The sequence below is a fragment of the Notechis scutatus genome, chromosome 1, assembly GCF_049901735.1.
Source record: "Notechis scutatus isolate UNSWTSFEM ecotype Mainland chromosome 1, rNotScu1.2, whole genome shotgun sequence".
In the NCBI taxonomy this organism is placed as follows: domain Eukaryota; kingdom Metazoa; phylum Chordata; class Lepidosauria; order Squamata; family Elapidae; genus Notechis; species Notechis scutatus.
Window position 1 is genome coordinate 167,078,700 of NC_142009.1, and position 13,309 is coordinate 167,092,008.

The 13,309-nt window shown below is 37.5% G+C and overlaps 1 protein-coding gene across 10 annotated transcripts in view; it reads right to left on the reverse strand.

The window, feature by feature from the left end:
- The window catches only part of UNC80 (unc-80 subunit of NALCN channel complex), a 191,045-nt gene that overhangs the window by 20,351 nt on the left and 157,385 nt on the right, over positions 1 to 13,309 (reverse strand). For all 10 annotated transcript variants that reach the window (XM_087949612.1, XM_087949606.1, XM_087949587.1 and 7 more), the window contains 2 exons: positions 6,767 to 6,848; positions 6,430 to 6,541 (listed from right to left, as the gene is read on the reverse strand). In XM_087949612.1, coding sequence (XP_087805738.1) covers positions 6,430 to 6,541; positions 6,767 to 6,848 — 194 coding nt within the window. The remainder of the gene's footprint in view (positions 1 to 6,429; positions 6,542 to 6,766; positions 6,849 to 13,309) is intronic.

Here is a 13,309-nt window from a genome sequence, read left to right on the forward strand (position 1 = left end):
TAATGTCAGCTGGTGCTCCATTCAAAATCCAAGAAAGAAATACTTAGACTCCATTAAACTGAGAAAAGATATCTTTTACTGGAAATCAAGTGGTAGCAACAAAAGAATTCTGAATCTGAGAAAATGGGCGCGTAAATCACACATTCAAAGTAATGGCAACGTTCCCACCCTCAATAGTTCAATTGGCTCATCCAATTAAAAGTTGTGTAGATCATCATGTGGGCATCTCCAGGTGGTGATGAGGCTTCTGTCCGTTGACCTTGACAAAGTTTGATAAAGGGTTGGAGCTGCACATAGCATAGGATAGAAACCTAAGCAAGAATGTATCCCCCCCCCCCCAGTTTATACAGTTCTGCTTTGTAACACCTCCAGCTTACTTCCCACAACCATTCCCCCCCTCCCCCCGTTACTTATGACAGCCGAAAGATGCAAAGCAAAGGGAGAAAATCTTGAAGGCTGACATTTGGCACCTGTCAGAGTTTTTTGTTCATCTACATTCTTAACAAATCTTTTTCAACTTTTCTCTTTTTTATAAATACTAAAACTTTTTTTTTTTAGATAGCTGGAAAATAATGCCAAAGCTTTCCCATTCCCTTCCCTGGAATATTCTTAGAAAGGAGAGGCTGTGGCCAGCAGAGATGATGATTTCATGAATTTCCAGTGAGATAAAATTGAAACAAAATATTGAGAGGGCTCACAGGTCCCAAGGAATTAGATGGGCTACAGCCAAATCAGATTTAAGGGAAGAGTGGAGAGAAATAGCTACATTAAGGGTACAGATAGGCAAAGGGTACAGATAGGAAAAGGCAAAAATTCAAAAGAAAGATTAAGGATAAGAGATCCTGTAGAGCTAACACATCTAAGAGAAGTTCTCTCACAGACATTTGCGTACCCATTTAATAGATCATCCTTATAATCATATTTGTATGCATATGCCACTATCCAGTGGGCATCCTACTTGCAAATAAATAAAGACACCGCCAGCTCTTCTGTCATGTAACCCTCCACAACACACTTTAAGCAAATTTAATTTTCCAGATTATCTTCCATACTGCAGATTTATTTGAACATTAAAATACTCTTAGCATATGTATTAAAATACTCTTAGCATTTTTGAGTTTACAGCTTTCACAAAACACTGTCAGCCAATAAGGGCTTGCTCTTTCTTTTATAAGACTGGACAATAGGGGTGTGCACTGCCCCTGAGTAGCTACCAGTCAAAATAATAACCAAAAACAAAACAAAAGAACCCAAAAATAGAAATAATAACAACACATTATACTTTTCATCCAAATAAAATGCATCGCTAGCTCCCTATAACCCATTTATTTTTGTATGATGATTTACAAAACCCCGATATTTTAAGGAAAAGCAACACAAACTCTAAAATATGTAAATAAATACCCTCAAAATCCTCAAAAACATTTCCAGTTAATATAGTGCTAGTTGCTAGTGGATTCTGAGCTCTTCTGATTTGTGAAGACTGTAGAACTCTAGCTGAAGCTAATAATGCTGGAAAATTTAAAATTCATGTAGAGAAGGGTTTATTTCATTTGTAAAAATGATGGGAGGGTGAGCCATATAAATTATATACGAGACAGATCCCTCTCTTTGGCCATTTCTACACTGCTTGTCTAATGTGCATAAAGCCAGGTAGAAATTTTGCCAATTTCAGAAACCCCTTTTCAGATTTGATCCCCTTACTCTGTTTACGTCCTGGTAATGGCCTAGTATTCTATCTGGTGCTGTAATGGTTACAACAGTTATTGTGGTTGGTGGATTCCTCTGTTTCTTTACCTATCCTGGAAAAGTTAAAGGACAAAAAGAAAAAAGAAAACACCACATCCGTTTTTTCTGTCACTTGCATAGAAAGGGCAAGTGATAAAATTCTTGTTAAAGTCACTTGATTAAAACAACTTGGAAAAAACATATAGACTTTAAACCAGGGAATTATACCAGAAATAACCTGGGAATTATACCAGAAATATACAATATACAACAAAGAGTTGAAATATTTGATTGTAAATATATTAACAGGGGCTAGGATTGCATTTGCTAAAAACTGGAAAAACAATAAAATACCTATACAGGAGGAAGTTATTAAGAAAAGTATGGACTGTGCTGAAATGAGTAAATTGACATTTGAAATTAGAGAACAAGAAGATAAACAATTTTATATGATACGGGATTTGTTTTAACAATGGTTGGACAAAAAGACATGGTAATGCAATAGACTAGATAATTCTGTGATAGAAATTTAATAGATTGATATAAAACATAATATAGACATATATAACCATTGGTTGAAAATATAATATATTTTTTAAGATAAAATTTGGAATATGTCATATAAAATGATGGAATAAATAGTTTAGTCATGGATGATTAATAACTAATAAATATATAAGCATATGTTCGTTTGACAATGCGAAAATTGATATAAACTGTAATGACTATAAAAGGATAGCACAAAAGATTTGTAACCAACCGACACACTGTATATATATAAAATGGAAGATGGTTTTATGTTTTTATGTTTTGTATGTTTATGTTTGTTTTAAAAAAAATAAAAACTCTTAAAAAAAATAGCTTGGAAACCAAGATAGGTTTGCGGTTTCACTGTTCCAGCAGTGACTTTGGAAAGAGAAAAAGAGCCAACAGATGGACCTGCTAGTGTCACTTGAACTGACATAAGTCAGAAAGCTACTTTTCACTTAGAGCAGAAAACAGGCAGAAGTTGCCTCCCTGGTGCACAGGGTGCAGGAAGAGTACAAAAAGGCGTGTTTCTGCTTTTAGATTCTCTCAATAAGCCTATACTTTGGTTGGGTCAAGCTTGTGCAGATCAGCCCTTTGTTGTGAGAACTACCTGTAGAAAATAAGTTCTCCTTGAAGAGGCTTAATATGGATATGGGGAATCTACTGCATGAATAAATAAATTTCATGAATAAATAACAAATTTATTATATTATAAATAATATAATTTTAGTTACATGTTAATTTGAAACAGAGAAGACTTTCATTCCTAGTGTAAAATATTTTTGTCATGTACTGAATTTATGATTTTTGACCTAGGTTTTTATAGAGTGTTAGGATCATGCAAAGATATTTCATAGTCATTAATTAATTGAATGAATGACTGATACATTAATTTCAATGTATCAATTTTAATGTAAGGACCTGCCTCAGCTACTCCCTCAGGAAAGCATGTCTTCTGAAATTAGTTATCAAAATGAACTTTTACAGAGAGAAAGTAATTGTAGAGAAGTCAGGTGGAATCTGAAGTTCCCACACAAAGCATTAAAATATTTTTCGCAATCCAAACCCCACCCTGCTTTCACCAGTACACCAGTAGCCAGGACAATGCTACATAGGAGTTTTCAGGGGTGGGATTCTACCAGTTCACACCTATTCGCTAGAACCGGTTGTTAACATTCTAAGCAGTTTGGAGAACCGGTTGTTAGAAGAAATTACTGGCCTAATCCTGTAAGGAAGGCAGGAAGGAAACATTCTGGTGTTGCTTACAGAAACTGCCTCTCCATTAACCCTTATTACATTCTTGGCAGGACTAGACTTCCTGTCTCAGGAACATCTCTGGAGTGTTTTTTTTCTTCCTTTGCTGGTACTTTGCTTGTGTGGAGTGACCATTTAAAGTTACAATGGCACTGAAAAAAGTGACTTATGACCATTTTTCACATGACTGTTGCAGCATCCCCAGTCTTGACAGGCCAGGCAAGAAGATGCGTGCCTCGATGTGAGTGATGTTGAGTTGGCCACATCCAGCCAATAACATGACCACCAAGCCATGACCACCCATTCACATGTCCACCAAGTCACACCCACCACCTAAGCCACGCCCACAGAACCGGTTGTTAAAAAATTTGAATCCCACCCCTGGGTGTTTTGACATTAGCTTGATAGTAGTTCATTCCCAGGATTCAGCAACCTTGGTGTCAGGCTAGAACTGGCTAAGAGGAAGCCTATCTTTCAAGATAGCCGGGACCTGATGATTACATCCCAGAGTTCTAAAGGAACTGGCAGAGGTTATCTCAGAACCACTGCACCACATCTTTCAAAAATCCTGGAGCACCGGGGAACTACCAGAGGACTGGAAAAGAGATGTAGTTCCCATCTTCAAAAAAGGGGGGGAAAAACAGACCCAGGAAACTACAGACCAATCAGCCTAACATCAATACATGTAGACTTAACACCAGAGACATTTTTGCTGGGAATTCTGCCTGAGGGTTATAACAAAGAGTTAACGTATTTGATTATTAATATATTAACAGCAGCTAGGATTGTATTTACACAAAATTGGAGAAATGAAAAAATTCTGACAGAGGAGGAAATAATTAAGAAAATAATGGGATGTGCAGAAATGAGTAGATTGACAATGACGATTAGAGAACAAGAAGAAAAAGACTTATAAAATTTGGAATTTATTTTATGAATGGCTGGATAGAAGAGTAAAGAATTGAATTATATAAGTATAGTATAATATATTGTTATTGATAAATAGATGAGTTAGATAGAGTAAGAAAATGAATTTGAAATATATTATTGAAAGTCAATGATTATAAAGCTAAGGGTAATAGAATAAGAGATATATGCGATATAAAATACTGATTAGAATGATTATAAACATATACAAGTTAAATCTGTATGATAATATTATTTTGTGCACGAAGAAATATGTACCCAATTGACACACTGTGGAACAGAAATAAGGTTTTATATGTTTGTCTTTTGTTGTTGTTATAAAAATAAAAAACTTTTATAAAAAAATTACCCAGGAAGATAGTAGAAAAGATAATTAAAAAAAACCAGATCTGCCAACATCTAGAAACAAGTAAAATAATAACTAGCAGTCAGCACGGGTTTGCTAAAAATAGATGCCAACCCAATCTTATTTCATTTTTCAACATAGTGACTAAATTAGTAGACCAACGAAATACTGTGGACATAATATACTTAGACATTCGACAAGGCATTCGACAAAGTAGACCACAACCTACTTCTTGGGAAGCTAGAAAAAAAGTGGGATAGATAGAATCACCTCCAGATGGATTCGCAACTGGCTGACAAACCATACTCAACGAGTAGTCCTTAGGGGATCTAAGTCTACATGGAGGGAAGTAAGCAGTGGGGTGCCACAAGGTTCCGTCTTAGGCCTAGTACTCTTCAATATCTACATTAACGACTTAGATGAGGGAATAGAAGGGGAACTTACCAAATTTGCAGATGATACTAAACTGGCAGGAATAGTTAACACCCTAGAAGATAGGCTCAAGATCCAGATGGACAGACTTGAACACTGGGCCATATCTAACAAAATGAAATTCAATGTAGAGAAAAGTAAAGTCCTACACTTAGGCAAGAAAAACCAAAAGTACACATATAGACTGGGTGAAACCAGGCTCAATAGCAGTAACTGTGAGAGGGATCTTGGAGTCTTAGTGGACAACCAGCTAAATATGAGCCAGCAGTGTGCAGCAGCCATCAAAAAAGATAATGCAATCCTAAGTTGCATTTACAGAGGGATACAATCAAGATCAAGAGCGGTACTAATACCACTCTATAAAGCCTTAGTAAGACCACATCTAGAGTACTGCATCCAGTTTTGTTCACCACATTACAAAAAAGATGTTGAGACTCCAGAAAAAGTGCAGAGAAGAGCAATCAGGATGATGAGGGGACGATGAACGGTTGTAGGAATTGGGCATGGCTAGTCTAGTGAAGAGAAGGACAAGGGGAGATGTGATAGCAGTCTTCCAATATTTGAGGGGCTGCCACAGAGAGGAAGGGGTCAAGCTATTTTCTAAAGCACCTGTAGGCCAGACGGAATGGATGGAATGGATGGAAACTGAACAAGGAGAGATTTAACCTGGAAACAAGGAGAAACTTTCTGACAGTGAGAACAATCAACCAATGGAACAGCTTGCCCTCGGAAGTTGTGAGAGCTTCATCACTTGAGACTTTCAAAAAGAGATTGGACTGCCATTTGTCAGAAATGGTGTAGGGTCTCCTGCTTGGGCGGGGGGTTGGACTAGATGATCTACAAGGTCCCTTCCAATTCTGTTAATCTAATCTAATAGCCCCCCCCCCCCCTAAATCCCACATTGTTATAGCAAAAGCGAAGCATGCAGATAATGCAATCCCGGTAGCCTCCTCCCTACTCCTGGCATTAATATATGTGGAAACCAGAGGTGGTATTCAGCAGGTTCTGACCAGTTCTAGAGAACCGGTAGTGGAAATTTTGAGTAGTCCGGAGAACCAGCAAATACCACCTCTGACTGGAGATTTTACAGTATCCTTCCCCTGCCACGCCCACCAAGCCATGCCCACAGAACCAGTAGAAAAAAAATTTGAATCCCACCACTGGTGGAAACCAGTAACTTTTTAAAACTTAGAATACTATGAATGTTTCCTCACCAGTTGATTTTGTTTTGGGCTGTATGCTTCTACGTGTTGTTGAAAGTCGTGCTCCGTGACGGCTGTGAGATTCAGTTTGGGTTTTCTGGCGTGATAACAGAGGCCTCCTTAGCTAGAAAGCATGGGTGCAATTGAATTAGATAAGGAAATTCTGAGATTTGCAAATACTTACATCAGTATTTTCCTCCCATCTATTCATATCATGCCCTAATTCAGAAATCATTATTGTTTCAGAAAGTCCACAAAATTCCTTAATATAAAATCTCTTAACAAATTCCCTTAACAAGTTATATAGATTTTTTTCATCCAATTGAGTACAACCTTGTTCTGAACTCACCTGTCTTAGACCTCTTTTTCTCCCTAATGGTTGCTGAAGAAGGAGATTGTGGTGTCCAGGTTCACTCTGCACACTCGCTACCCTGTGTAAGTGTCAAGAATGTGAGCATGACTACAGAATAGTACAGACTAGAGAAAGAATTATTTGCAAATGCTGTTAAACAATAATGACACAGTCACTTCAAAGATACAGTACCATCTTTGAAGGCTATGAGACACTATTTAAGTTATATAGGAAGAGTAATGGCACTGAAGATCCTATCATTGTCTGAAGTTTATTTTTAGCCAAGGAATGATGACTTCCATTCCACAATTTTCTCCCTTCTTTGACATAACAGATCAAGGGAGGACAATAATGAGGATGCCATTTTAAAGCCTTAGCTTTAAACACTGTATTGCAGATGTTAAATATTAATTTTTTTCTTTGTAATTAGATTTGATAGGTATGCCATAGTTTTAAATAATTGGAGTTCAATACACAACAAAATGAATGATGAACACAGTTGACAAAGGTTTAACTCACAGGATTGGCACAGGACTTAGGGAAAAAGTTACCACACTAAACATATATTTGCACTTTCAAGTCATATTAAATAAGCACACCTCAGAAAAAAATAATTGGGATTTATTTATTTATCATCTTATTTATACCCCACTTTTAAACTCTGTGAAGGAATTAAAGAGCTAATAGAGTTTCGAAAAATGTCCCCTAAATAGTAAGGTCTTATACAGAGCTTTCACAATCAATACTAGGCACAAAATTAGGCACAAAAAGCAATTGCATATTTTGATTCTTTAAAAAACGGATGTAACAAATTATAAAAGGAGTTCATATACTTTCATAATGAAATAGTCAGGAATATCTTACTACAGCAATTATTTTTAAACTTTGTGTATATTAAAAACTAGATCCCAAAAGTGGATATTTACATTTTTAAAAAAAACCTAGATCTCTTAATCTATTTGCTTTCTTGCCAGCATTTTAATGAAAGAAAATGATATTAGGAAGACAATCAATTCCTATCCTAATTGCAAACCAGAAGATTGCTTTTTAATGGATAAATGCATATCATTCAACCTTTACCCATGCCATTAAGTAAAAGCCTATATACAATTTAATATTCTTCAAAACAAATTCCTATGATAGCATGCATTATTTTTATGCTTTTGGCCTCTTTAGTTAGTCTCCCTGCTCTATCTCCCTATTTGTAATGTAACCATTTCATAAGCAATAGAAGTATGAACGTCATGTGAGGTGAGCTGAACTGAGAGAGAACGACTGGCATAAAGTTGCCCAGCTATATCTTTCATGCCTAAAGCGGGACTAGCATTCCCAGTCTCCTGGTTTCTAGCTTGATAGCTCAGTAACTAGAACAATCTGGCTGTTTATTATCAGATTTATTATCAGATGTTTTATTATATTTATTGGTTTTTAGAAAATAAGAAAAATATAAAATGCCATCATTTTGCAATACTTTGGCAGCATCTGTTCCATAAACATGCCGCGGCGAGTCAATGCATAAGGCACACGAAGAATTCTACATCTATTTCTCCTAGCTTTAAGGTAGGCCTCCTCTCCACTCCAGGTGGATACTAATTAATAATAAGTGATAATCAAGCCTAAGAGAAATCTGGGCTGAATGTGACAAATAGTCTTGGAACAAAATTAATCAGCCAGGCCATATTTCTTCAATTAAGAAAATAGCAATATGAAAACTTGAAACCAGACTATTATGAAAGACAATACAAACTGATACAAAATTTTTCCAAGATTTTAAAATTCTCTAATAGTAGCCAGCAAACTGAAAATAATATCTATGATGAAAATGCACAGTAGTAATACCGCACTCACTATATGGAAAATTGAATTGATGCACATGTATTAGATACCTGACCAGAGCTGCAGAATTCTGATACTAAAGCTGTTATAATAAAAGTAATAAAGCAGTAATAAAAGTATCTTAGATCTGCAAAGTGTTTCTTAGTCTGGTATACCTGATATGGCTGCCACCAATCTTGCAAGTCTGAATACTATCTTTCCTCCCTCTTTTACTTTCAGGAGAATTGGGGGGACTGTTTGTGTCTGAGGTGTTCTCCCAAATTACTTTCTTGGCCTGGGTTCAAGTATTGTTTATCTGATCATTGCCTTGGTATCAGATCCTTCTGATGATCAAGGACCAACTCTTTGTCACATTAACAACATCTATAGACTAGGCAAAGGAGACAATCAACCAGCCCTAAAGAGAAAAAGACTCCAGCACCTCTTCACCAGTAATCAGCACTCAGATCAGCATAGATTAACTCCAAGGTCAACTTCAGACCAACAATCAAGTAAGCAATGTCTGCAGATAATCACCCAGTGACCCTCTTTAAGGTGAGCCGTCTCCTCCTAGGGAAGGAGGAGATTGAGGTCCACCTGAAGGGGCGAGCTGAGGAATTTGCGGATTTTCTGGAAGACAAAATCACTCCACTTGGTTCCCAGTTAGATGCCGGCGTGGTTGCTGGTCTGGTGGAAGCTCCTGAGGCAAGTTCTTGCCTTGTTATCTGGGAACGGTTTGACCCTGTTCCTCCTGAGGAAGTGGACAGGATCCTAGGAAGTATGCGCACAAGCACCTGTGTTTTAGACCCATGTCCCTCCCAGCTTGTGAAAGCTTCTCAGGAGATGACAGGTGGGTGGATTCTGGCGGTGATTAATGCTTCTCTACAGGAGGGGACGGTGCCCCAGCACTTTAAGGAGACTGTGGTCTGCCCTCTTCTTAAGAAACCATCGCTGGACTCTACCCGGTTGGATAATTTCCGACCTGTCTCCAATCTTTCCTTTTTGGGGAAGGTTGTTGAGAAGGTGGTCATGCAGAGCTCCAGTGGTTTCTGGATGAAACGGATTATCTCAACCCCTACCAGTCAGGATTCAGGCCTGGATTTGGGACAGAAACGGCATTGGTTGCACTTTTGGATGATCTCTGGAGGGAGCGGGATGGGGATAGTGCATCCATCCTTGCTCTACTTGACCTCTTGGTGGCTTTTGATACCATTGACCATGGGATTCTCCTGGGGTGGCTTCAGGGGATGGGAGTGAGAGGCCTTGTGTTGTCTTGGTTCATTTCCTTCCTCTGCAGCCACTCTCAGTCAGTGTTGATAGGAGGGGAGAGATCCAGCCCTCACCCACTGCTTTACAGGGTTCCACAGGGCTCGGTACTCTCTCTGCTCCTGTTCAACATTTATATGAGGCCGCTGGGTGAGATCATCTGTCACCATGTACTGAAGTATCACCAATATGCTGATGATATTCAGCTGTATGTCTCGGCCCTTGGTGAGTTAAGTGTTGCTGTGTCCTCTTTCTTGCAGTGCCTGGATGCTGTTAAGGGCTGGATGGGGAGCAATGGGTTGAAATTAAGCTCTTGCAAGACCAAGTGGCTCTGGGTTTGGGGTTCGTTGGCTCAGGGAGAATTGTCACTTTTGGTCTTGGATGGGGTGGCATTACCCCAACAGACCCTGTGCATAATCTAGGGGTTTCCCTGGACTCGAAGACCAGGTGGCGGTCATGGCCAGGAGAACCTTTGTACAACTGTGGGTTGTGCATCAGTTACGCCCTTTCCTGGACCAATGGTCCCTACTCACAATCACTCATGCCCTAGTCACTTCCCACCTTGATTATTGCAACGTGCTCTACATGGGGCTGCCCTTGAAAAGCATCCAGAAGCTCCAATTGGTGCAAAATGCAGCAGCCCACATGGCTTTTGTGCAGACCCTGGTATGCACATGTGTCACCTCTCCTGCAGGAGCTGAATTGGTTGCCAATTTGCTTCCGGGTGCAATTCAAGGTGCTGGTTGTCACCTTTAAAGCCCTTCATGGCTTGGGACTGGGTTATCTGAGGGAATGTCTCTTGCTGGTCACATCTATTCGACCCATTACAGCGGGGAGGCAGGGAATGTTGCAGGTCCCATCCCTGAGGGAGATATATTTGGTGGGACCTAGAAGAAGGGCCTTCTCCATGGTGGCTCCCTCTCTCTGGAATATCATTCCCCCAGAGATTAGAATGCCCCACCACCACTCTAGCACTCTTTCAGAAGGCACTGAAGACCTGGTTCTGCCAGCCGGCCTGGAGAACCCAGAGCGGGATGGAACCCATCAAATGGCTAGTGTGATCTGCTTTTGTCGGGGCGGGTTGTGATTATTTATTTAATTATTATTATTTTTTCCAAGATTTTATTAATTTATTTGATTCTTTGTGTTATTTTTATTGTTTTTTATTTTTTGTTTTAAATACGGTTTTACATTGTGTAAGCCACCTCAAGTCGCCACGGGCAAATAGGCAGCAATATAAATTAAATAAATAAATAAATAATTTGCTCTCCTGACTAATACCATGACTAATACTTTGCACTTCCAAAGGTGGTGGAAATGGGAAAAAGATGGGGCACATATTGATATTGTTACGTCTGATGATTAATTATCCGGATTTGAATAAACTTGAAATGCAAAGAATTTAATACATAAACTGGCTAAGTGGTATGGTCCTTTTTCTAAACCAGAGCTGAACCTGAAAACCAGCTATGAATAGTGGTAAACTGCTCCTATTAACATCTTCCACTCTATTAACATCTTAACTGAACTAACAACTCCTCCTTAATATTTATGATATTTATGATTATTTATGATAATATTTGCACACAGTGCAAATGACTGTCATTTAGCATTTTCCCCAGCTTAAGTTTCTGAGGAAGACAACTTATTTGTAAGAGAGCAGTTACAACTATACTTATAGAGGATTATCGAGCTAGTGTTATATAGTAGAATCATACCTTCAGATACTTATTCAGATTCAGTCACTGTGGTCTTTGCAAGCCATTGCTTTGTTTTGTTTTTAAATTGAATTTAAGCAGATAATAGTATAATAAATGATGCTAAGGATAACAATAAAACAAAGATGCTGAGTTGAATATATCCTTAGGGGCTGCTCCATACATAAGCCAATCCAATATAGGGGCCTTTATATTGTCTTTTAAATTTTACTAGTATTATCAACTTTCAAACAAGTTTGGAGAAAATAGATTTTTGTCTAGAAAAAAATTCCCACAGCTAATTCTACCCAAATTCAGGTGATAATTTTTAATACTTTTTGTCATCTGTTGCTCTCTTTCATTTAATATTTCAATATTAATGTTTTAAAATTCTCATCAGGTTGTTTATTTCATTTTAAAAATTGAAAGATGGAATGTAAACATAAGCAACCTAGTAGTTACCTTCCATATAAGTGGGGGTACTATTCCTAAGCATACTGATTTAATAATACAATGAAATATTACTAATTTATAAGTTATAAGTACTTTTTATTAATTGATCATCTGTACAATGCCAACTATTGCTTGATGGTTAAAAAAAATCCATTCTAATTAATCCTATGCATGTTGTTCACCATATAGAATTTTTTTTTGGAAAAAAATAGATTTTTTAGAAAAAAATCCTTCAAATGCAATCCTATCCATTGGATTTCACAGAAATAATATAGTAGTTACAAAGTATATAAATTCATTATCATAATCTCCTGCACAAAGTTACTAATTTAAAAAAATATTCAGATTTATTCCCAAATTTTGACAGCCCTATTATTTCTGGAACACCCTATATATCTGTCCAGAAAGTTATGCTACTGAAGTCAATGGGGCTTCAGATAAGTTTATTTTATTTCACTTTTTTCATTTAATACATGTTCAGACACATCAGGATGTTTGATTCATGTTTTAAATTCCTACTTTCTATACATAAAAGTATATTTTTTCTCCAACATATATTTTCACATCATGACCATAAGATTGATTCGTGTGGCAAGGGCAAATTAACATAAATACATTGATCTTTGTGAATTATGAGAATAATTGATGTGGCAAACCCAATGATATGTAATCTCCTGTTTTTAATATCTAAAAACAATGATAAATTAAAGCAAAGAAGTAATTTACAATAATCCCGCTTGGTATTGCCTGACTGACCAAGTATTAAAGAAGGAGCAGTCTTCACACAACGGATACAATTTTCTATAATGGGTTTTTAATTTTAAGGAAAACATTGCCAGATGTCAGATTTCAAGAGAACATGTTCTTTTTTTTTTGCTGGGGAAATGGGTTAAGGTTTTTTTAATGCTTGAAGCTGTAATCACAATAAGGATATTACACTAACCAATTACATCCACTTATTTCTGCAATCTCTCTTTAGTAACCAGAAGCATTACATTTATAGCTATTACAGGCATACACAAAAAGGAACAAGAGCTGAAAACAAGGTTCTTCTTGGGTTTTTTTCCCCCCTTCACTTTCTTGAGAATAAATAGTTGCCTTCTTTAGAAGGTGAAAGTAAAATCCAGATAATCCACTTTCATACAGGTAGTCCTCAATTTACGACTGTGATGGAGCCTGCCTGTCATGGTCGTAAGTCATGACAGTCATTAAGTGAACACCACAGTTAAGCAAACAGTATGGTTGTTAAGTGAAACAATGGTTTGCTATGGGAGTGATTTTGTTGAAAACTGGAAGTAAATGGCAGTTT